The 24654-nt window shown below is 44.8% G+C and overlaps 1 protein-coding gene across 2 annotated transcripts; it reads right to left on the bottom strand.

Annotated features, from left to right (window-relative positions):
* Positions 1–485: 485 nt before the first annotated feature.
* hip1rb (huntingtin interacting protein 1 related b) lies at positions 486–24109 on the bottom strand. 2 transcript variants are annotated; one of them, XM_076025912.1, is made up of 32 exons: positions 23765–24109; positions 16033–16096; positions 15517–15659; positions 15196–15252; positions 14998–15078; positions 14784–14860; positions 14249–14310; positions 12848–12988; positions 12678–12735; positions 11823–11898; positions 11037–11204; positions 10605–10657; positions 10422–10494; positions 9438–9621; positions 9266–9354; positions 9061–9177; positions 8460–8561; positions 8110–8304; positions 7651–7798; positions 7439–7525; positions 6740–6847; positions 6428–6564; positions 5918–6028; positions 4533–4591; positions 4344–4374; positions 4182–4244; positions 3926–4026; positions 3474–3579; positions 2862–2985; positions 2691–2752; positions 1975–2205; positions 486–1656 (listed from the first exon to the last, which is right to left on the bottom strand). In XM_076025912.1, the coding sequence occupies exons 1-32, from the start codon at positions 23855–23857 to the stop codon at positions 1648–1650; spliced, it is 3210 nt and encodes a 1069-aa protein (XP_075882027.1). In that variant the 5' UTR covers positions 23858–24109; the 3' UTR covers positions 486–1647. The 2 variants fall into 2 exon arrangements, with proteins under 2 accessions (XP_075882027.1, XP_075882026.1); XM_076025911.1 differs by having other exon boundaries at positions 10605–10660; positions 23765–24108.
* Between the last annotated feature and the right edge of the window lie 545 nt (positions 24110–24654).

Genomic DNA, 24654 nt, shown 5'->3' with positions numbered 1-24654 from the left:
TTTCGCCCTGGCGCCTTTTTCTGCAAACACTTTATCAAGAAAATTCAACAAAACGGGTTAGACGTGTGTCAAACTGTTCCTGAAGGCCTCAGTCGCTCTTACTATATTAACTCGAAGTGATCGTGCGCACAACGCATGACCATAAAACATACCCATGACGTTCTATGTCAATCCTGCTTCAAAAGTATTTTCCCGTCTACATGGTAAATTATTTTTATTATTAACTAAAAAGTAACTGAAGCCAATCATGTTTGAATACGTTTTTTGTTGTATAGTACAAATTTAAGAAGTATCATGCATTTAATTCAATCTGACACTGGTTTGTGCCTTGAAATAAACCCTACAGTTATGTTGTATGTGCATCTTAAAAAAAAAGTAAACATTTGATTACATTACACATTCATGAATTTTAAGTAAATTGTTTCAAATGCAAAAAAAGAAGAAGAAAAACTCGGCCAAAACTTAAAAAATATCACAGCAACACAAAAATTCAAACATTTATTGTTCATTTGTCTGACATGTACACTTCTCACACGGAGAAACCACCATCATCTTTACTAAAATATATTAATAGATCTGAGTGTATAAAGACAATTCAAACAGAGGAAAGACGGAACAGAAAAGTATTTTAAGACCCTGTGAGGAAAAAAAAGAGTGTCTGGAGGAGTCCAACACTTTAATGTTGCTGGACTAACCCTAAATTCCAACAGATTGAAAGTAGCCTCGATATGATGGAGGCCTACAGTTCCATATTTGTGCACGAGCATTACATTTAAGTCTATACAGATGCTTTGACACAGCAGCAGTCTAGAGGTTTGTCTCGTAAAGGGACATTCAAGAGCTGAGATATAAATTATGCATGATGTGAGTTCCACATTCGTAAAGGTATCATTCCAAAACATCAGCACAGAACATTTCAAGGCCTCTGAGACAGTTGAGGGCTGTAGGGAAAGAAAGCTGCTGTCCACGGTGAAGGCAAAGCCAGGAGGTACAGTGCACAAAAGTTGTGCAGTAACAAGAACAAACATGAGAAGACTCCCAGGTTGTTGTTTTTTTTTTCCTTCGTTTTTTAAATCTACCACCCACCACAACATAAATAAACAAAAAAAAAAAGTGATCACAAAAAATGAACATGTGTGTGCAAAATGGTTATCAGGAGACTCCAAATAAGCCTTTGACATACCGGATATACAGGATATGCTGTTACACTGTGATTATCATCAAGGGTTTCTATTCTAAAAAGCAGGCGCAATGCTAAAAGATTATCCAAACAATCTAAAGTCAAGGAGGGGAAGAAAAAAAAAAATCACACTATTTTATAATATAAGCTATAACTATGAAACCTTTTTTGTTCTTGTTGCCAAAATTAGAATTATTCTGCTTGTCAGCATTGAAGTTAAAAACAAACAAACCACCCAAACAAACAAAAACAAACACACCTCAGGCTTCTGGTCCATTTTGGCAAACATAGGAAACAGAACAGTGAAAAAAGAAAAGGGGAAGATTAAGGAAGTTGCCAAAGGAGAAGGCGGAGGATTGTCAGCAGGCAATGGAAAAGCAACCACATGTTCACAAAGAGGTCTTCCTCCCAATCAACATTGCAGTCCACTTTCCCTTTCCTTCTCCTTTTCCTTTTCTTCTAAGGCCTTATTTGAACTGCAACATAGAAAGGAAAAGAAACAATTAAACAAGACGGCCACATGATTTGCCATAAACGTCCGATTCCTCTGAAACAGTGTGCGAAATACCTGTCAATATAATATTCTATATCATATTTAAAAAATTTAATATGAAAATATTTAACATTTTTATAAAAAAAAAGAAAAATGATATTACACTTGATCTTAAAGGCATTTTTTTCAGCTTTTTGAAAATTTTTTGCTTTGAGGCTTTTGGGTTGGGGTTGGGGGGCGTTGCTTCTCCTGCCCCCGGACCCTCCTGTATTTCACACACCGCTCTGAAACATCTTCTTACCATGACTTTGGGCCCCGGGGTGGGCTTCTGTGCCAGTGCTGGTTTCTTCATGAGCGCTGGTTTGCTGGGTTTGGGCGACATGGTGGAAGGATTGGGCCTTGCGGGGGCGTCTCCGTTGCCCTCGGACATCTGATCCAGAGGAACCCCGGCAATGTCGTAGTGCTTCTTCCTCAGCTCGCCCAGCCGCAGGCGCTCGTTCTCCAGCTGACTCTCCAACTCCAGGACCTTCACCTGCGGGGGGATGAGATTGAGGAGGAGATGAGGAAGAGGAGGAGGAGGAAACAAGCTGTCACGGCCAGAGTCGTTGAAAATGCCAGAGGGAATGTCCCCTCTTTATTTGTTTTTTTCAAAGCCAATCAGATTTCTCCACTTCCTTTTGCACTAGTCGGTGGAGGCTTCCTGTCACTGCAGGTGCAACAAGCAATAAACTGCAATGTCAGCTAGGAGTCTTTCCACTTAGAATTTTTTTTTTTGTTTCTGCCCATTACTCTTCTTAAACAATGAGAAAATATTTTCCAAAAACAAATAAAACAAAATTGCCATTGGAGCATCTACACTGTGGAGCTTCTTTGAGCCCTTGCAGTCGCTCGTGCTCACTCTTCCTGCCATTCAAATGACTTGCTGAGTCCCTCAACACTCAGAAGAGGCAGCTGAAAACAACTCAATCAACGCGGAGCTGCGAATCCAAAACTTGAAGGTGTACTCTCTTCACGCACCTGTGACTCCATTTCTTCTTTTCTCAACTTGATGAGGGACATACCGGAAAAGTCCATGGTTTCTGCCAACGAAGAAGTTACAAGAATTTAAACAAACAAACAAACAAAAACCAAAAGATTCAGCGGCGCGGGGGACGGAGGGAGAGCGCGATCTGATGGAACGGCACTCGCCTTTCTCCTCCAGGTTGTCCTGGCCCGTCTTGGTGGAGGCCACCACGTTGGCTGCCATCTCGTTGACTTGGCGAGACGCCTGCTGGAGGACCGACAGCCTCTTACTGCTGCGGCCCGCCTTCACCTGCGGGCGCAGGACAGCGTTTGTAGAGACAAACAGACAGACTGAACTACTGACACAGTCACTGAATGAGTCACTTCACTTAGAACACTTCACAATTCAATGCAACGTAGGCGTGTTTGATGAGAGGCCCTTTCTGAAATAACATATTTATATACTTTTATATACAAAGTATATATATGTATATTATCACACATATGTATATATACACATACATATATACATATCTACATATATAGGTGTGTGTGCATTATTGTGGTACTGTTTTATATTTTGCATTCCATTGTTTGCAACTAACTATATCATATTATATTATATTGTCTTAACACTTCAAACAGCCTTATCTGTACTTGCCACGCTTGAATCTTTTTTTTTTTTTTAATTTTGCAGAACTTCTATTGAACTTGCCACTTGTTTGTTTCTTTTACACTTTCTCTATTCCTCGTGATACACATGACATGTGACTCTCTGAGCTGAAGTGGGACTCCTACCTTGGATGCGGCCACCAGCTGCGCAGTGCTGGCGGCAATCTCGTGGGAGCAGACGATCAGCTCCTCGTACTTGCCAGTGTGCAGCACCACCTTGTCAGCAGACTCCCTGCGAGGGGGACGAGTGAACGCAACTCAATCAACTCAATAACGCAAACCTCGCTGCTAGCGGACCCTTGTACGTCTCAACAATCTTACTTAACCGTAAAAAAACAACAGTTAAGTGGCATCCTTTCTCAGTCTACAAACATCAAGAACGGGAGCTCATTATCAGTAATTTTCTCTTTCATTTTTCTTCGGGAAAAAGGGCAGGTAGCTGAAATAAACACCCCCCGTTTCATTCGTACAAAAATAATCTATTTATAAAAAAAAAGAGCCCGACCTGGACTCTCAAACCAATAATCAGCCTAAAATTTAATCTGTGCTAAAATGAAACTGAGCCTTAACACTCTTACACCATCTCTGTGGCTCCCCATCCCACAGCCTTGGCAGCAGAGATGAGTCCCTCGGTCCAGCGGGAGTTTCTGGCGTAGAACTCCTTGATGGTGGCTCCGCCCTTCAACCAGCAGAACAAAACAATAATGTCAGTCGCACTGAGCGGCTTTTTCTTTCCCACCGTACGCGAGACGAGAGAAATGGCAAACGAAAGCCGCTCCGTTGAAAATAAAACACCCAGCTGTCAGTTTTGGAGCGTAGCGTGTGACTCCTCACCCTCTCGCCCTCCACAATCTCCTTCTGCAAGTCTGTGGATGCAATGATCAGCATGCGGATGGCCTGCAAGACAGCCAGGGGTGGAGATAATTAAAAAAAACAATATTCTTCTTTTAATCCATGGACGTCATAAAAAGAGGATACTGGTTTAATTGTCTTCACCTTCATCAGGTCTGTGCAGCTGTTGAGGATTCTGCAAAGTAATGAATAATAAACAGTGAGTGACGTTTTTTTTTCCTTCTTCAGTAAGTCAGCAAAAATGTCTGCCCCCTCAACCGTAGGAGGGGGCAGACAGAGGATATAACTCAAGATTTGTTTTGCGGATATGATATGAATGACAAGGTTACAAACCTTTCATTGACCTCCAGTTTTATTCCTGAGGTGTCCTGTCGCGCCTGATTCATCATTTCCTGAACACACAACCAAACACGACACTCATCAGGTAAAGACCAACGCTGCGTCTCAATCACATGCAAAGTTGTTATTGGCATTTGGTGATAAATGATCATTAATCAATAATCATTAAGCTAAATCACATCCAGAGACGCCTCAAAGCGATTTGTACAATCAGAGACAAACCAGGGGGCCCCCAGAGCAAGCAACGATAAATATCAAACTGTAATAGTACAATAGCAGCGAGGGTGCAGAATGCGGATTTGCACAGTTGAGGAAGACGAGCGATCATGTGGCACATCAGAAAACAAAGATTATCACCAGGGTGGCTTTTCACGGAGGGAATTTGCTGACGGGAGGAGGAAAAAAATTGTTTGCATTGAGTGAGAGAGAGAGAGAGAGAGAGAGAGAGAGCGAGAGAGAGGGACAAAGAGGGAGAGAGAGAGAAAGAGACAGACAGAAATTGTCTGCTTCCTGCAGGACGGGTGGTCCAGCCCAGTAGCCTGATAGGTGTTCATTGTTGTTCTAATGTGACAGCATGGCCACAGGCAGAGCACTGCATATGACTGCAATTTGCTTAGCTACCACAAGATGGCACAAAGTCAGCCTTAGTCTCCAGCTAGGGCCTTAAAGGTCCAGTGTGTAATATTTAGCTTGATTTATATTATATATTTACATTAGATTATGTATTTTAAATTAGAAAAATGTTAATATACTGCCCATAAGTACATAATAAAAGTGTATAATCACTGTACAATAAAAGTAATTTGGTTTTCTTTCCCTGAGAGCAGTTCTTATATTTATATTTAAGAATGTCCATAGATCAAGGGTCTTGCTCCCAGTTAGCTGCCATCTTGCACCGCCATATTTCTAAGGAAGCCTGGTGTGGACAATCCAGCTCCCTGACAGTGCGTTTCATATAAAGGCCGAACGCTTGCATCTTCAAATAAACCAACGAAGAAGAAGGTGGATGAGGTATCCAGGTTTGGGTGTGCAGGCCATCGTAGTCCACTGGCAAGCTCAGGAGGGGTAGAGAGAGGGAAAGACGCTGCAACCACTTGATGTTGCAGTTTATTCTTCAAAATCTCCAAATATTACACACTGGACCTTTGAATTCTTCCAAATGAATTTAAAATAAGTAAATAACTGGGGAGTCAGCTCAATGAAAACAAACTACCTGAGGGCTTTTTTATCCACACACATTTCAAAGGGGGACGCTCAAATCACGGCGTCATGAGAAACCGTTGGTTTTTCAACTGGAGGTACACCTTCAACCAGGAAGCAGCACATGACTTGATTTTAATAACAGGCCGTCTTAGATTGAGATTGACAGACGGACTCACATCAATCCTTCGCACAGCCTCCTCAATAGCAGCTGATGTTGCAGCCATCTCCTTGTCCACCAGGTCTCCCAGCTCGTCCTGACGGATGTCCATGCCTTTCGGCCTCAGCTCCTGCAGAGGTCAGATTTAAAATAATATTAATATATATATTTTTTTTTAACTAAAAAAAGGAACAACAAAGTTACATAACAGAGATTACCTCTGATGAATGAACGAGAGTGATTCAATTCAAGGCAACAATTCAAGTTGGCGTCGTCTGGTATTTATCAGTACGGTAAAACACGGTGTGATTGTAAATAATGGCAATTAATGTTGTTGTTTTTTTACTCAGAACAGGCTGACAGAGGTTGGCTGGATAAAGACGGGTTTAAATTCATGACAGGAGGCTTTAATTCAATAATGCCAACAGGAACAAGAAAGATAATAGTACCAAATATTCCTTGCCACGAAATCTCTGTTCACTTTTCAACACTGTCATCAGCTGAATATAGTTGAAGTGTCCTTCCTCACCTGACCCAGGTGAAGGATTTTCTGGATTATGATGCGAACGGAGGCTGGGTCTGCCCTCTGGAGGCTGTTCTTGGACTTGAGGTCCTTGAGGAACTGCAGGCTCTGCGTGGCACAGCCTCTGCAGTTCTCCGTTAGTCCTGCGGGGTGTAAAAGGACGCCGATCAACGACAAACTCCTTTTGTTACAAACGCGTATTTGATCCGGTGGGTGAAGGGAGATAAATGCATTGTTGTGAAGTCTCATATCAGTGTAAGAAGAAGGGGAGGAAGATGAGGCGGAGGAGGAGGAGGATGGGCCGCAGCGTTTCCTTACGGTCTGCGTGGTCGGTGGGCGCCATGTGAGCGGTCGCACTGCCATTGACGATGGTGTCAGCCGCCAGGTGGGAGAAGTGGGTGAGCGCCCTCACCAGGCCTCCAGCATCTGGAGGCGAGAGAGCAGACAGCGGCGGCGCCAAACAACAAGATTTTAAATATTATAAAAACATTTTTTTATAAATTGCATAATTTAAAAAAATATGTATTTTATAAAAAAAATTATAATGATCCAATTTTATAATAATTTGATGTATAACTGCGCAACAACATTTATTTACATACATATACATGTTTATATTCATATACGTCTTATCACTTAAGCAAGTCTTTCTGTGTTGAATTATTTCTTTATATACTGTACATCTATAACTATATTATTACAGCTCTGTATGTATTTGGTCGTTCACCCTGCAACACACTCTACTTCCCTCTCTCTCTCTTAATTTTTTCTATTTCCTTTTCACCAAATGAGCGCCTTCTGTAGTCTGGATCTCCAGGTTTCTTCCAAAAAGGGAGTTTTTCCTGGCCACTGTCGCCCTCCTGCTGCTCAGGAGGATCAGTTGTTTTTTTTTTCTGACACTTTAAGAAGTCTTTGGATGTGATTTAGCGCTTTAAGAATAAATGATGATTGATTGATCGACCTCATGTTTTGGGTCATCGAGGGTGTGAAGCTGCAGGTGAGCGACGGCCAACTCACCCGCCATGTCACGCACGTAATCCGCATGACCTCTCTTCACTTTGTCCACGGAGCCCAGCGCCGCCTCGGCCCGACTGATGAGGTAATCTGAGTGTACGGATAAACATGCCGGGGATTGAAAAAGATTTGACAATATTTACACATTCTATTCATGCTGCGCTCGCTGGTAAAGCCGGCACTGGGATTAAAAGGGTCGGGGGGGGGGGTCTGACCTGGAGAGCTGGTGCAGCGGATGTGCAGGGGATCATCCAGCTTGGCCACCGCATCCTGGATGATGTTCTCGGCCTCGGCCACGGTGCCCTGCAGCAGCAGGAACTGCTCCTCCAGCAGCTTCTGCTTCAGCTTCTCCTCCTGACCCGTCTGGACAACGTCAGCGCGCACACACACACACACACACACACACACACACACACACACACACACACACACACACACACACACACACACACACACACACACACACACACAGACAGACAGACAGACAGACACGATGCGTTCAGGGCCACTTTCTCTATTTCACTATAAACGTTATCAACAGTCTACTTTACCAAAGACCTTAAAATATAAGATCACGACTGTTTTCACACTTTTGAAATCTACTAAATACCATTGAGTTGTTGCTGCTGCTGCTGCTGCTTCTGCCCTCCCTCAACTTCCTCTTTCCCACTGACCTTCTCCTGCAGCTTGCCCTGCAGCTCCCCGAGCTCCCGGCTGTTCCTCTCCTGCGTCTGCTGCAGCGACGACTGTTGCGCCTGCGAGGCCTGCCGCAGGGACGACAGCTCCGCCTCCCTCTCGCTCACCGAGCGCATCAGACGCTCCTTCTCGGCCTGCAGGGCCTTCATGGAGCTGCTCGCCTGCTCCGACGTCTGGCAGGACGCAAGAGAGAAAAAGAGAGAGAGAAAGAAATAGAGGGCATGTAATTGCGAGCGTCAGAGAGAGAGAAATGGAGAGAGAGAGAGAGAGAGAGAGAGAGAGAGAGAGAGAGAGAGAGAGAGAGAGGTCAGGGGCTATGCTCGCTCACCCTCTCGCTGCTCTGCAGGGTGGCCTTGATCCGAGTCGCCTCGGCCATCTTCTCCTCCAGCTCCCTCCGCAGCCGCTCCAGTTCAAACTTCTGCTCCTCCACCTGCAGAGAACAACCCGGTATTGTTGCATCATCATCACCAGCATCACCATCACTATCCTCCTTGTCCTCATCATCCCCATCATCACTACCCCCCCCCCCCCCCCGCCCCTCAACAGTGAGCTTATATATAAAACAATACTTGCCCTACTGCCCTCCAACGTTTGTAGGATTTCTCAAGAAAAAGTTGCTTTTTGTTCCATCTGCCCAAATACTGAACAGGGTGAAAAAGCCTTTTGTCTACTCTGCACCTAACAGGGTTCATTTCTTTGAGGACTTTTAAATCTAAATTGAGGTCACTCAAGGTCAACTCCATGACATGGGTATGTTGTTTGTCGTAACCTGCTTTCTGACTTTTTCTGTTTCATTGTACTTTATTTGTTTGTGTTTTATCTGTGTAAATAGTAACTGTGTTTGGTATTTTGCTGCTGCTTGTCTTTAAATAATTCAGTAAGTAAGTAAGGAAGGAAGTAAGTAAGTAAACAAGAGATTCCAGGTGCACCTTCATGTCGCTGTCTTGCTTGATCCGCTCGATCTCGAAGGTCAGTTGCTGCTTGGTCCGCTCCACCTCGTCCTGGGTCTGCTGGGTGGCCGACAGCATCCTCACCGTGTCTGCACTCTGCCAACCAGTTCAACCAGTTCAGCTCCTATTCCAGCCCTCCGGGTGAGACCGCTGGTTTAATGGGACCTGGGCGGTCCGTCGTTACCTTCCGCAGCAGCTCGGCGTGGCTGGTCACCAGCTCGGTGTGCTTCTCCTTCAGCTTGTTGTACCTCTGCTCCGTGGACTGGGACCGTTCTGCACAGAGGAGCAGGAGAGGACAGTGGTCAGTCCAGCAGCAATAGCAGGGGAGCTGGAGGAGTCAGTGGTGGTGGCCTCACTCTCTGCCTCCAAGAAGGTGCTCTGCAGGCTCTCGTGCTCCAGGCTGCGGTGCCGCGTGGCCTCCAGCTCCATGCGAAGCTGTTCGTTCTCCACCAGGGCCCGCTGCTTCTGTGCACGCTGCTCCTCCAGCTCTGCCTCCAGGCTGTTGATCTGGGACTTGAGCTGGGTGATGTAGTGTTGAGCCTGCATGGAAATATGTATGTATATATATGTTTATGACCACACTCGTATTCATATTGTAACATTCCTGACGTGTTTTCAGTTTTGTCTGTGTTCCACTGTTTGTTGATGTTCGTGTTGCTTGTAGTAAGGGGTGAACAGAACAACCCCGGAAAGGTGTGTGTACTGTACTCGGAAGAAAGCCAACATGCAACAAAAATAAAGTATTCTGTCAGAAACTGAACTGCTGGTGATTGAGGTGTGCACGTTATAATTTAAATTTTATAGAATAAGAAGATTTAGATGAAAATATGTGGGTATATATGTAAATATGTGTGTGTGTGTGTGTGTGTGTGTGTATATATATACATATATATATATATATATATATACATATATATATATATATACATATATATATATATATATATATATATATATATACATATATATATATATATATATATATATATATATATATATATTATTATTATTATTTATTTTTTTCATCCAAATCTTCTTATTCTCTAAATTCATAATCAACATCAACATTTCCTTCATGATAAGTCACATTTTCTTCATCCCCCCTGTGGTTTTACTTCCTTTGTGTCACTCAGAGCATTAGAACAAAAAAAAAAAAGAGACTTTTCATTGGTCGGATTAAGGACACCACTCCTAAAACCCCCCCAATGAATGGGCTCTTGACTCATTCAGTGCTAGTGTGCCACATTCCACATGTCAGGTGCTGCACATCATCTAACTTCCTTTGCACATACATATCAATTCCCTCGACCGTCTGAACAGTTTGTTGTTTGTTTGTTTACCTCTCTCTTGACCTTCTCCAGCTCCACTCTCAGCAACTCCAGGTCTCTCTTCAGGCTCTCGATCTGGAGATCTCTGGCAAGACACAAATGTACAGGGGCATCAGCGGGGTGTGTGTGTGTGTGTGTGTGTGTGTGTGTGTGTGTGTGTGTGTGTGTGTGTGTGTGTGTGAAGAGACAACTCACCTGTCGTCAAATCCACCGTTGGGAGGCCCAAACGCCTGGTCAAACATGTCCATCTGCTGAAAGAGGAGGAGGAACAGAAAAGATCTGCTCACACAAAACGTCTCCCGGATGCAGTTAAAGTGACACTATATGTTTCTCTGACTACCAAAAAAACACACTTTATTATTATTCATTTACATCGAACAGGGACAGGCTACTCTGTCACCGCTCATGGCGCCCCTCCTGGCCTTACAGAGGGTTGCATGCAGTTAATTCACTGAATTCACTAAACCCAAGACTCAGATTCAGATGTAGAATACATCAGTCCTGTCCACAGCAACACATAAAATAACTAAGAACAAAAAAAAGAAAAACAAAAAAACAGAACAACATTTGACAACTCGACCATCTCATCATTCATTCACAGCACCAGCGTTGACCTTTGACACCTACCTGCGGCTGCGCCTGCAGGCTGGACACGGGTGCGTCACTGACGTCGATGAGGGGCTCCGGCTCATCGTCGTCGTCGTCCTGCGGCTCCGGCTCGTCCTCGTCGGGAATGACCACCACCGGTTTCACGTGTTTGGCCAGCGAGGCGGCGTGCAGGAAGTTGGGCGGCGACTGAGGGACCAGAAGCAGAGGAACGGTTGCTTTATTCATTTATTTATTTATTTTTTGAATAACTTGGAACACTGTAATGTCACTTTATCCACACGCCTTCAAAGAAGATGAATGATAAATACAACATCTGACAAGTTAAAAATCTCAATTAAAATTCACTGTGTTGTTTTTTTACGAAACATCTGGTGCAGTCTGTGGCTGAAATAGGTTATAACCAGGGATGCACCAGTACCAGTATCGGTACCGATACTGAGTACTCTACTAGTTCTTGTAAAATGCATGCCGATATTACAACACTAAGACCAGTTATATTTGTATGTACACGAAAATGTTGTTGAATTTGTGTTTGTAATGCAGTGACACTAGAAAAACATGCTGAGGAATGTTGTTCAATTAAAGTCTAAATAATTCTATAATGTGTAATGACCATACTAAGTATCGGTATCAGTGAGTACTCGTACTCTGATCGGTCTGTAAAAGAGTGGCATCGGTGCATTCCTAGCCATGATAATAGCCTGATAATGGCAGTAATAATAATGAGAATACTAAAAGCAACAGCATAGATGGCGCTGCAGTGCTGTGACTCAGCAGTGAGGTCACGACCCTGTGAGTTCTTACGTCAGGCAGTTTGGGGATCTGGATCAGCCTCTTGAAGTACATCATGTCTCTGGCTTTGTTGAAGAAGGTTTTGAGGCTACGGGACAGAGGGCAAGAACATCATCCATCTCAATTCATTCACTGAGAAAAATGAAAAAAACAATCCAACTGCGGCTGCTCTAAATATTTTTTATCAGCTTCATGCATGATGATGCATTCTCCATTTTTTTTTTTATATATTCTTTTATTTCATGTTAAAAGGCTAACGCAGGCAAGGGCAGACTACGGCCCGGGGGCCATATTTGGCCCATTAAGCTTTTAAATCCGGCCCGCCAAATTTTAAGAAATGATATTAATAGTAATAAAATAGCTGTATTTCATCCATTTTTCAGTGTTTTAAGAGTTATTTCAGTACAGGTCTAAATACGGTGGGGCTTCAAAGACACATTTTGTTGCAACTTTGCTTTTTTTCATTTTCATTTGACATTAAAGCACGTTTTCTACATATCTATGTACTGTATATACATGATATATTTTTTCTCCTATGAGGTGGGTCACCAGAACACTCCATCCATCTGCTCCTGCTCCTGTGTCACATTTTAGAACCCATTGTGGCCCACCAGTCAAAAAGTTTGTCCACCCCTGGTCGAACAGCAGCATTTATTCCACCTCTTCACTCTGACACCACAGTGTCTGCCCTGCCTGCTGGAAGGGCACAAAGGGCAGCAGGCGGGGGAGGCTCTGATTTGCATTGTTGCCAAATGATGTCATGGGCGGCGGGCAAAGCAGTGTTGTGTTGTGTTGTATTGTGTTGTCTTGTGTTGCACATTTCCTCTGCACAAAAAAAAGCTGATCCCAACACTGTGGATGACACACCTGTGGAACTGGTCGTGGAAACGGTCGCGGTGTCCTTGCAAGGTGTCGGCGGGCAGACCTGGAGTCAACAACAACAACAACAACAATTTCAAAAACACAAATTCATCCCCATCAAAGACGCATCCAGAACGGTGACCTCTGGCCGGGGGTGGGGGGGTTTGAGCTCTTACAGGCGTGCAGCTTGAAGAGCAGCTTGACGGTGAAGTGGTAGAGGTGGCTGCAGTCCTGGATGACCTGGATGAGGGGAGACAGCCGACACTGGCCCGAGGTCAGCGTGGACACGGCGATGGAGGTGTTGAGCTGCCGGATCACTGCCAGGGAAGAAGAGACAGGAACATCTCAGTTCATCACCGGCTTCATCAGGAGAAAGAAGAACTAAGAATGCCTTTATTGATCCCAGCGGTTCTCAACCGGTGGGGTCTCCGGATCCACATCATTATTTCCTGATGATGAAGTCGCGACCCAACTTTATTATTAATAAAAAGCACTCGGCCACTTTCTATCACGTCTAGAAAAATAAATTATTGAAATTACTGAATTGAATATTCTGCCCTGCAATATCATTTCCTCAATAAATATATATAGCTTAAAATTCCTTTTTTAAATAATAAAAAAAAAGGACACCCACAAAGCCATGACCCAATCAAAACAGCTCAGTGACCCACCAGTTGAGAAACGCTGATATATCCCACACTAACAAAAATTTTCATAGTTACAGCAGTATGTACAGTGTGTGAAAGAGAAGAATTAAAAAGAAATAAAATATATTTTATTTTAAAATATATTTTAAAATATATTTTACACCTGGCTGCAGGTGTTTGTTCCTGTCACGAACCCAGTGAAAGGTACCAGTTGAGACGTTGGTGCCCGCTTATGACATCACCAAGGGCTGATTTAAGCACATTTTCTGAAAGGTTAGTGTAGCCAAAATAGAAAGAGGAGGAGAAGGTGGATTTTCTGGGGAGTTCATTGACCACTTTTTTTTTTTTTTAACCTTCATAGTCCTGAGAAGTATTCCAATGTATTGAATTATTTTCACAATTTGTACAAATTCTTAGAACCCAAGAGTATAAAATAAAAGTAGTATTTCTTCTAAATTATAATTTTCGTTCTTATTTGTTAACAATGACAAACAAACCAAAAACCTCTTAGCACGTTGCAGTAAAACCTGAAACTGAGTACAAGTCCATTTCCTTCACAGACCGGCAGCGAGATTTGTTTGTGATGTCAACACATGGCTGCGGCCTCCACCCAGCAGACAGAGGAGGGACATTCCAGTGCAGTGGGAATGGAGGAAACCAGCTTAATGCCTCTAACTGCTGGCATTTCCTCCACAATTAAAACCAATTTAGGACAAAGAACAAATGAAGCGAGCACGAGTTCACAAACTGGGCCAAGTGATGGCTCTTTCTAACAGGACATGGCCTGAAAAAGCAACAACGGAAAGGCCTCTGGCCTTTGAGCGTAGACGGATCGTGTGAGCAGGCCACTGCTCTCCTTCACGTGTTTCAGGTTTCTGCTCCTCGGCGGAGCAGGGCAGGTGAAAGGCAGCGGGAGGGTTTAGCTTTCACCTGTGTCAGCCAGTCGCAGCTCGGCGTCCAGGTAATCAAACACCTCCACCGTGAGCTGGAACCTGCAGGAGAGAAGTTGATACCTCGGTCAGAGGCAGAGAAGAGGCCCCATTCAGGAGCTGGAATAGAGCAGCGGTTCTCAACGGGTGGGTCGCGACCCAAAAGTGGATGGGGTCGTGGCTTCGAGGGCAGTTACCTTCTTCTTTAAAAAAAAAAAAAAAGATTTATGTAATGTATATGTACATATACACATTACATATACTATATATATACACATATGTACATATACATGTATATATGTATACATATATACATATATACATATATATACATACATAAACACACACACATAAGGAAAAATAAATGTGGGTCCAGAGACTCCACCACTTGAGAACCACTGCTCTAGAGGATAAAAGGGGCGGCAGCAGCAGCGGCAGCAGCAGCGGCAGCAGCAGCGGCAGCGGCGGCAGCAGCAGGTCCAGTCACCCGGTTTTTAATTTAGAGCAGCTGCAACATAAAGTGGATGCAAACTCACACATTATTAATATCAGTTCCGGCCGTGCGCTCCAGGACTTCGTCTGTGACCTCCAGGTTCGGTGGGATTTCCTGGTGCTAAACAGGGAGGGAGGAGTAAACAAGCAGCATGAATCCCTCATTCCGTAACCTCCACCCTGCCCGTTGCCCCACCCCCCACCCCAGTAACAAACACTGCCTTGTGGCATAAGACACACAAGAGAGAAACGACCCACCTTGGCGTGAAATTCCATCTTTGTGCAAAGCAGCTTGGAGTAGATGGACACCAGCTGTCCGTACCGGTCGTGGAGGTGACCCTGAACACCGCAGCGGACAAAAGGGTTTACCGGTCACAATTCAAGGACGGAGCTTCCTCATGTTATGGAGCGGGACGTAAAATATGTGATTAATGCAGCCGTGATGCAAACACTCACCCAGAGTTTGCCGATTTCAACAATGGAGCCATGATGCCTCATGCAGTCTTGAAGGACCTGCCAAGGAAACAAACTTAACAACTGAACTGCGAAAACCAAATGCTTACCGAGTTGAGTTAAATCAAACCGTTTCATTTGATTTCAGAGATCCCGAAGCATTTGCACAAATGGAAACTGAACTCTATGCACAAATTGATTCGTGAATGAATGAATGCAAAGCCAAAAACAGTAACAAAAGATGCCAAAAAAAAAAAAAATCAATCAAAGCCGTGGGAGCCAGAACCAGGTTTGGTTGGTTGGTTGGTTGTTTGGTGGACTTACATTGCGGTGGCCGTCCCGCAGGACTTTGTGCAGGACGTTGCAGAACTTCCAGCTGAGGATGGAGTTGCTGTGCAGAGGGAAGCCCAGCGCGTAGGACCAGAAGGTGTAGGCGCCCTTCTCCCGGTGAGTCCCCAGAATGATCCCTGTGGTCGCGACGTTAAGGACGAACTAGCACCCCACTGCTTCACCCCGTTTCCTCCTCGCACTGCTCCTCTGCTCGGCACCTTTTTTTTTTAATATATTTTTTTAAAATATCTTTTTCAAATATATTTCTATATATTACATGATCATTAATTAATAATTATTAAAATATACATACATATTTTTGACAATTTTGAACACAATGGGAAAGATGGGTATGGATTTAGATGAAGGGAGTTTTGACATGAAATATGAGCGGTACAAACAAATGATGCGGCCCACCATGACCTTCAACAATGTAAAATAAAATCAGCCTTGGTTCTGCACTTTCACAGTAAAAGCGTGTCTTTTTTTCCTTTCCTTTTTCAAGGATACGTCGTGCATGTTTCTCCTTCACAGGCGTCTCGGCGGAGTTGATGGCCTTGCTGATGCTGCTCAGCTGGAGGGAGGTGTGTGTGTGTGTGTGTGTGTGTGTGGGGGGGGGGGGGACAAGGGGGGAGACAAGGGGGGAGACATGAGTCTTACGTTCTTCATTCATCCACTCAATCACCTCGAGTCTTCGGCCTGACGAAAGACCTCATGTCAAAATCCATGAGTCATCCGGAGCTAAATACAGACCAAGATGAGTCAGAGACAAGAGTCAGATAAAGGCTGCAGGAAAATGACGGGAACGGCGGCGCCCACAGTGTACACACACTCACACAGTGACGGGGACATTGAACCCGAGTCTGATTTTGAAACGGTTTGACATTTGACAGTCAATTCACAACAAAACAACAACTTGGCATCTTAATTCTTGCACAATCACCGGCAGCCGCCCAGGTACAAAGAGCCTTCTGCCAGAACGATTAACGTTTTCATTTTCCGTTCCTTATCAACTGGAGAGTGGCGCTGGAGCACACACACACACACACACACACACACACACACACACACACACACACACACACACACACACACACACACACACACACACACACACACACACACACACACACACACACACACCTGGGCTGAGCTGGAACCAACCAGTCGTGCAGGAAGTACAAGTCAACTGAAGGGAGGGCTGGAGTTGCATAAGACAGGAATGGATTTCAGTGAGCAGCAGCAGCAGCAGCAGCAGCAGCAGGTGCTATTGTCCTCCCCGTTTGTCTCTGTGGACTCGCAGTAGAATGTTCCGGTTACAGGTCAGGAGCTTTGCTCGGTTTTAATCTGCCGACAGTCATTTTAATCCAGAGTCTTGACACCAACACCGCCGTGACTTTTTCACCGCACACACAACTCAAGTCTCACGTTCATGTCTGGGAGAAAATAGACGGAAGGTTTTCAAGCGACCAGGCGCATTTCTGAAGAAGAAAAGAAATAATGATGAAGAAGAGAATGTGATTACACGGATCACTGTGCAGCAGTGGTGCAAAAACAAAAACTGAAGAAATGAAACAACGTTTTAACCTTGTTCTGATTGAGTGTGTTTGAATGTCTTCTAAAAACATCTTAGTCAGACATCAGAGTGGGGGAAAAAAGGAGGAAAACTAAAATGAGATGTAAGCAGAGTGTTGATCAGCTGATTGAAGCAGAGATTTCACATGAGTGGCGGGGCAACATGTCACCCTGACGGTTAAATCCACAGTGGACTGTTTCTGCTGCACGTGGTCAAAGTGCAATACTGTATGTACAGTATATACAAAAGGAATTACAAGAGTCAACAGTCAAGCACAATACTAACTTGTGTGAACTTTTGTCATCATAACACAACACTGTTGAGGGTTTCGCAGTATAAATGAGTTTGTTGTTTTCCTGCAGTATTATAAAAGAGATCTTCTTCCTCTTCTTCGTCTTCTTCTCTTTCTCTTCCTTCTTCTTCCTCTTCTTCTTCAGTTGTGTAATGTTGCTTGGATTATTTGAATGAGAGGGGAAATTAAATGCTCATTTAAAAAAAAAAAAATCTAAAATCCTTCTACCTCTTCTGCTGGTCTTCTCCTCCTGCTCTTCTCCCTCTCCTTCTTCTAAAAAGCACTAGTCAAATACAACTGAGTCCAGCTGCAACTCTGCCATTCTTTGAAGCTCACAGCTGGCAGCAGTGAATGACGTGGATCTACTGACCTCGGGGTGCCCTGAGGTTTGTTTCGTGGGCAGAAATGCACCGTGGACACACAAAGCCAATTGCAATACTTTGTTTTGGCCATTGGTCGAGGTTGCACAGCTCTTCTCATCTGTATTGACTTTCAACATGGACTCAGCCATCATCTCCTCCTCCTCCTCCTCCTCCTCCTCCTCCTCCTCCACCCCCCCCCCCCCCCCCTCCTCATTTGACATTAGATTACATATCAGCAGTAGTCATTCTACCACAGCAGCAACAGCAGCAGCGACAACACAAAGTGGTGAGTGTGAGAGAGGGGTTCACCATGGAGGAGCGGGGGAACCCCTCCCCCTCCCACCCCCACCCAGCCTCTGACGCAAAACCAACCGATGACACTGAGGGAACGTGCATGCAGTGGCAGCCTGGGCAACAATGAGCGGTTTGTCTGTCTGGGGCGGTGGGGCCGAGGGGGCTGAGGGGGGGGTAGAGGGCCAACAGCTGAGCCTGATGACTGGGTGGGGGTGTGGGAGGATGGGGTGGGGGTGGGGGTGGAGGGTGTTACTGGCACACAGAGCCTGGCACTGAGGCCTCAACAGATGGCCGCTGAGCAGCCAAGGCTGCAGGGAGACCCACTGATAACGACTGTCAGTCAGTCAGTCAGTCAGTCAGAGGGCGAAGGCAGAGAGACACCCAGAGACAGAGAGAGAGAGAGGAGAGAGAGGAGATAGGGAGACAGACAGACTCTGGAATCCTTGCTGAAGGGCACAGCGGAAGCCTCGAGCACCGACCACCAAGACATCAGGTCCTGGGAGCTCTGAGCAGAGCGCTGGTTGACCTTGACCAGGATGCTGGAGCCCTGGTGAAGGTCGGAAGTCCACCTTGGCCAAGCTCTCTTCAGTTTGAAACCATCACTTCTTCACACCTGGACGTGTGGCCCCCTGGAGGTGCCATGACGTAAAGGAAGGACTGCAGGGGACCGAGGTCGTGCGCGAGGCCGTCGTTTCTCCCACAGGCGGCCAGTTTCCCGCCGCTCGCTGCGACTGGGAGCCTCGAGTCGTCACCTTCAGTGGCTAATGGAGCTTCAAGGTCTGACTGGTCCAGTTTGTCTGTTTCTGCTAACAACAGCTGAGGATTTAACCGTTGAATTGCCCCCTTGAATGTTGTGTATGTAGGTACAAATGGACATGTTTCTCATGTAGCAACATCTGATGTGCTGGGTTTGTGTGAATATCTGTGTCTGGGCGATCTGAGGAGGACTTTGTGTTTAGTTTAGGTTAACTCAGGCCGAAATGAGGTTGATGAGGTATGGTTGTTATTTCATGTCTACAGAGTTGTTGTCTTTGCGTTTTAATGCCTAAACATGGTTACATATTTTATTTATTTCATGTTTTCCTCTAAACCTGTTTGAATAAATAAAATAAATGAAATGAATGGAAAACATTGGGCAGATGCTGCGACTGGGCAGTGAGGTCATAGACTACTACTACTGACATTAAGCCCGACTACTACTACTGACATTAAGCCCGCCACACACACACACACACACACACACACACACACACACACACACACACACACACACACACACACACACACACACACACACACACACACACACACACACACACACACACACACACACAGGATACAGAAAGCATCGTCTCCTCCGTATATGGCTTGGGCATTCCGGCCATTTGTAGGCCTCTCACCACTAGCTTGTGGACAAGAAAAACTAGCAGTTTACACACACACACACACACACACACACACACACACACACACACACACACACACACACACACACACACACACACACACACAGCTAAACAATTGTCCAGATTTTCTACAGTTGGAGTGGAATCAGTCTGACTACTGTGGCCCACTGCGCTTCAGGTTTGTGCAGCATCCCGTTGAAAGCATCACTAATTTCCCCCCCACCCAGAGACAAGTGAGAGGGAGGGAAAGCCTGCTCTAATCCCCGCCGGCCTGCTGTAATGTCCCATGCCAGCTAGCGTTAGCGCAGCCACACACTGCAGCCTCCAGTCACACACTCACCTTCTCCTCTCTGCTCTTCAGCAACGCATCCATCAGCTGCGAGGTGAGGCGAGTGGGGAGGCGAGTGGCGTGTGTGACTCAAAGCATCAACGAGCGGACGGACGCCGCCCCGGAACTGGAACTGCCTCTCACTGCGCACACTGCGCCCACCGTGTCCAGGGCAAAAGCACTTATTGCAGGTCCTTATCAGCTTAATTCAACAGACTGCAGCGGAGGATCTGACTAACGAGGTCACACTGCCACCGGCGTCGCTCAGAGACATTAGCGCAGGTTATGCACACGTGGCACTAATTGCTACTGAGTGAAATCTCCAAAGTTTTTCATGCAGCAGCAGATGGGTTAGAAAGTACAGTAGATGCCTGGCCCTGCCCCTCTTTAATGTTAATCTTTTTTTATTTGGGAGTGCTTGTTTCTATCTATTATCTTAAAGTTAGCGGCGGGAAAATGTCAGGAATTTATTAACGTAGGACAGTGTGAAACTGTTGAGTACTGTGAGAAAATTTAATTTTATAATTTAATTTCCAGTAAAGGATTAATAAAGTACATCTAATCTGAGCTCTCATGTCAGGTGCGCTGTGAAGAATTATCCAATTTCACTTGATATGAATGAAGTGAAATTGGATAATTTTTAGAATTAACATCATAATAACATTCCATTGCGGAGTGACTGTGCTCGAAAAGAAATGCGAGTCTGTTTTCCTCCCTCAGTCTCTCCCAGGAAATCAGCTTTGCATCCAAACAGGTTTCCCAGGTTTCACACTGAGTGAAGATCAATAAATGAAGAGACCATATTGTCATAATTAGGCTAAAAAGTGTCATTCTATTATATTTTTCGGCTGGTGGAGTGCCACGGGATTTTGCAAAAAATGTGTGGTGGCTCAAAAATAGGTTGAAATACACTGACCTAGGCAATATCACCATCAACCCAATACTAATACATGAACGAGGAGAAAACAAAAAATGATGCAGCAGTGACTCGTACCATGTAAACGCTGATAAAAACATATGTTAAATATGCCAGCGTCTTGAACATGGCAAACCCAAAACAGATGCTAATGTGCTTCCTGCTACTGACAGGAAGCATAATGCAACACTCTGTATTGCTACAAAACCTTTTTAAAAATAAATAAATAAATAAATAAAAGGGGGATATAAATGCTGAGACATGTTGGATATTATTCTTGGCTACTCTAAAATTAAATAAATTAAAAAATTAAAAAAAAGAACTGCACACACTGTGGCTGTGTTATTCTTCGATCATTTGCCTCCTCTTCCTCACCATTACTATAATGTGAGCCAGTTTGCAAAAGCTGCAGAAGAAATCAGTGTTTTGTCATGACTTTGCAATGAAGACGCTTTCACCTTGAAAACCACAGACCTCATCCATCCGCCTGGGTAAAGAATGCAGAAATACTGTCTTCCTTTCCTTAAAAAAAAAAAACACCATAAAACTATTACTCCAACAGTAACACAGGAAACCACCGTTAAAAAACCCGCCAAAAATCCCAGCACCGGAAAACATATGATGGAAATAGTCACACAGTTGACTCGGAGACTGTTGTTTGTGGACAGACAGCATCAGACTGGACTCACAGACACATGAGGCAGAAACATCGGACGCTTCAGGATTTGGTGTGAAACTACGTCAAGCAAAGTGCTTCTAGTTTCACTCCCACTCGGCCACTGTGTTTTCCCTCTAGGACTCCCATCCCCCCCTCGGCTCACTCTCGCTCACTCTCTCTCACTCAGGCAACAAGACCCAGGAAAAGCAAACACACTGTACACACACACACACACACACACACACACACACACACACACACACACACACACACACACACACACAGGGCACTGTGTGAGGCATTTCACCTTGGTACCGAGGTCTGCATATACAGGAGGGACTGCAGCAGAGACGGAGGGCACTGAATGAGTCAGCACTGCTTCGTGTGATCGGACGGATTGAAAGACAAAATAAAGTGACGGCCGCCACCTTTTACAATTGAACAGCCACGAAAGAGAAAGAAAGTTTGACCCAAATCAGCATATCAGCCATTTAAAAGTGGCCATTTTGTTGATTAAGGTGACATTCGTGGGACATTTCTAACCACAGAGGAGTCATCCTGGAGCTCCTTGGATGGAAAGACCACGCGGAAAGAAAAAACAAGAACGAAAAGCATCAACTATTAAAGAATGCGGGGGGGTGGGGGGGGGGTTCAGCGAGCTGCTTGTGTGAAGTCACTTTGAAAAAGCAATTTCAAAGTCGTGCCGGAATCTTTGAACTTTGTCAGGCCCTGGTCCATCTCTCGCACCCTCACCAGAACCGTGGCTACTATGGGTAAAACATTTTTTTTTATAAAAAAAGAGGGTTGAAACCTCACTGATTGGATCAAAGCAGACTCAGGCACCTTCTGATTACCTCAATGACAGCAGCAGTGACGTGGGATCAGTTCATTGTTTGTTTTTTATTCAAATACCATTTTTCACTTGCAGTGTTTCAAGCCTGTGTGATATTCTTACTGTCCATAAGAACAACAACAGTTACGCGGAGGACAACAACATCACTGCATCCACTAAAGTAGAAAAAACTTTTCTTTTGGCCAATCGTCCCTTTAAAAACAGGTTTCAGACTTGCAACGTACAACACCTGGACAACTTGGGGTCGATTGAGCCTTTCAGCTGAGGTTGACGAGAACTAATAAGTCTGACTCAATCAGCAGCAGACAGACATTCCTCAGACTGATTTGCCTGCTGCTCTTGCAGCTGAGCAGCAGTGACGGACGACAGCGACTCAACCACATAAGCAAAGGACAAACTTATGCTTACGATTACTTAAAAGCAGCGAGTCAACACCTACTGTGAACTGGTGGAAACCTGCGGGTGAGCTGCAAGTGGAGGACAGGGGGTGACTAACGGTGGGAATAAATAAATAAATAAAACAAATGATAAAAATGAGATAGTGCTCATTACAGCTGTCATTTTTATGCTTTAGCATTTCAACGTGGGCTGGAGGGTGAACCGAGGACAGGCCGGTGCTGGGAAAAACAAATAAAACATTAACAGAGGGATATACAGGGCATGCCCACTTCAGATAACAAAATAAATTTAACGCTGGACGTCTAAACTGTCAGCAGCAGCAGCAGCGTGTTCTTCAGAGCTTTTATTCTCTGGCTTCGATCGGACATGACTGCTCATCTGGCTCATATTCACAATTCTGAACTGCTGTGGGGCAACGATGGAAGGAGGGTGAAGTCACACAAATCATTGAATTAGTGTCTGTAGTTTGAACTACACACTCCTTTTTAAAGACAAAAAAACCCAGCAGGCAGAAAGTGTGGCAGGGAGGAAAAGTGGCGAAACAGGAAGGACGAGATCAGCATGACACCAGTGGCCAGACTGCAACCAGGAATGAGTGTGGATGTGTGATAACACGTTACATTATGCTCAGTTGTGGTTACATTTATCTGCATCTCGTCATTTTGTGTGCGTGCACGCGTGTGTGTTTGTGTGTGTGTGTGTGTGTGTAAGGTGGCAGTTTGATTACTTTATGCCACAGAGACACGATTTTGGAATAAAATAAACTGTTTTTAAAAAAAAAAAAAAAAAACTTGACAAATGAGGACTTCTTCATTCATTTTTGTTTGTGGGGTTTTTAGTTTTCTTTCTAATCTAGTATATGTACAAAAAAAAAGACCTCTGTCCACGCTGCGCCTCTGCTCTGACCTGCTACTAACGACCAGCAGCGAGTAGTTGGTTATTTGGAGAGGTGGAACCATGGAGAGCGCGGTGGCTACCTACCTCACTCTCTCTCTCTCACACACACACACACACACAACCAGTCGCACTGCAATGCTCAATGTACGCATTTCTTTAAAAAAAAAAAAAACGGAAAACCCCACATATGGCACCAGAGTGGTCGCCCTGTGTGTGTGTGTGTGTGTGTGTGTGTGTGTGTGTGTGTGTGTGTGTGTGTACCTGCTGCTTGTCAAAATGCTCCCTCTCGGCGCCAAGGTTGGCCTCGGTCCTGCGGCTCTTGACGCGTGAAGGCACCTGTTTAATGCTGTTCATCCTTCGGCCGAGTGACGTCACTAACACACTAACTACTGTTTACAGACGAACACATACGAAGCACAAACAAGCCGTCTGCGAGCGTCCAAGGTGGCGAACGTGACAGGGTTCGCTCGTCGACCTAGCGCCGGTGTGTGTCTTTGTGTGCGCGCGCGCGCGTGTGTGTGTGTGTGTATATATGTGTGGTAGAGGATCATCCCTGAGCCGCCGCGAGCCGAGTGGAGGAGATGCGTCGCGCGCGGCTGAAGGAGGAAGCAGCGCGACAGAACGCCGCGGTCGTCTCGCGTCACGTGACCGCCGGATCCGCCCCCAACCAAAAAAAACTACCATAATCGTGACGTCATCGTTGTGGCCGCGTCATCGTCACACAACATTCACGTCTGATGCGTTTATAAAATCAGTCGACCGGTTTTAAAACAGGAAATGATCATTTTATTTATTTTCTATTATTTTCTCCTGCCAAAACTGTGGACAGTGACGTCACCGCCACGCTATTCAAAACGCATCCGGATTATGTCTATTTGGCTGGTTTCGAACCGTGTGGCTTTCATTTTTAATCTGACGATTCGCGATCGTTTTTAATCCTGCGATCATGACGTATAAACAGGAAGTAGAGCTCTGATTGGAAAAGAAAGATGAGCAGCCCAAGGTGTCACATAGCGTCCAATTTCCTTCTTCCTTTTAATTTTTTTTTTTTTTTTTTTTTTAAATTTTACACTTATTTTTATATACAGGTAAAGACATAACATACAAACAGAAAAGACTGAGTGCACCAAGAGCTACAATAAAAATGTGGA

This window comes from Nelusetta ayraudi, unplaced genomic scaffold (genome assembly GCF_046127955.1).
Source record: "Nelusetta ayraudi isolate G7.1 ecotype Tasmania unplaced genomic scaffold, CSIRO-AGI_Nayr_v1 ptg000018l, whole genome shotgun sequence".
Taxonomy (NCBI): domain Eukaryota; kingdom Metazoa; phylum Chordata; class Actinopteri; order Tetraodontiformes; family Monacanthidae; genus Nelusetta; species Nelusetta ayraudi.
Note: the sequence above shows the minus strand (reverse complement) of the source record. Positions and strands in the feature narration are given on the sequence as shown.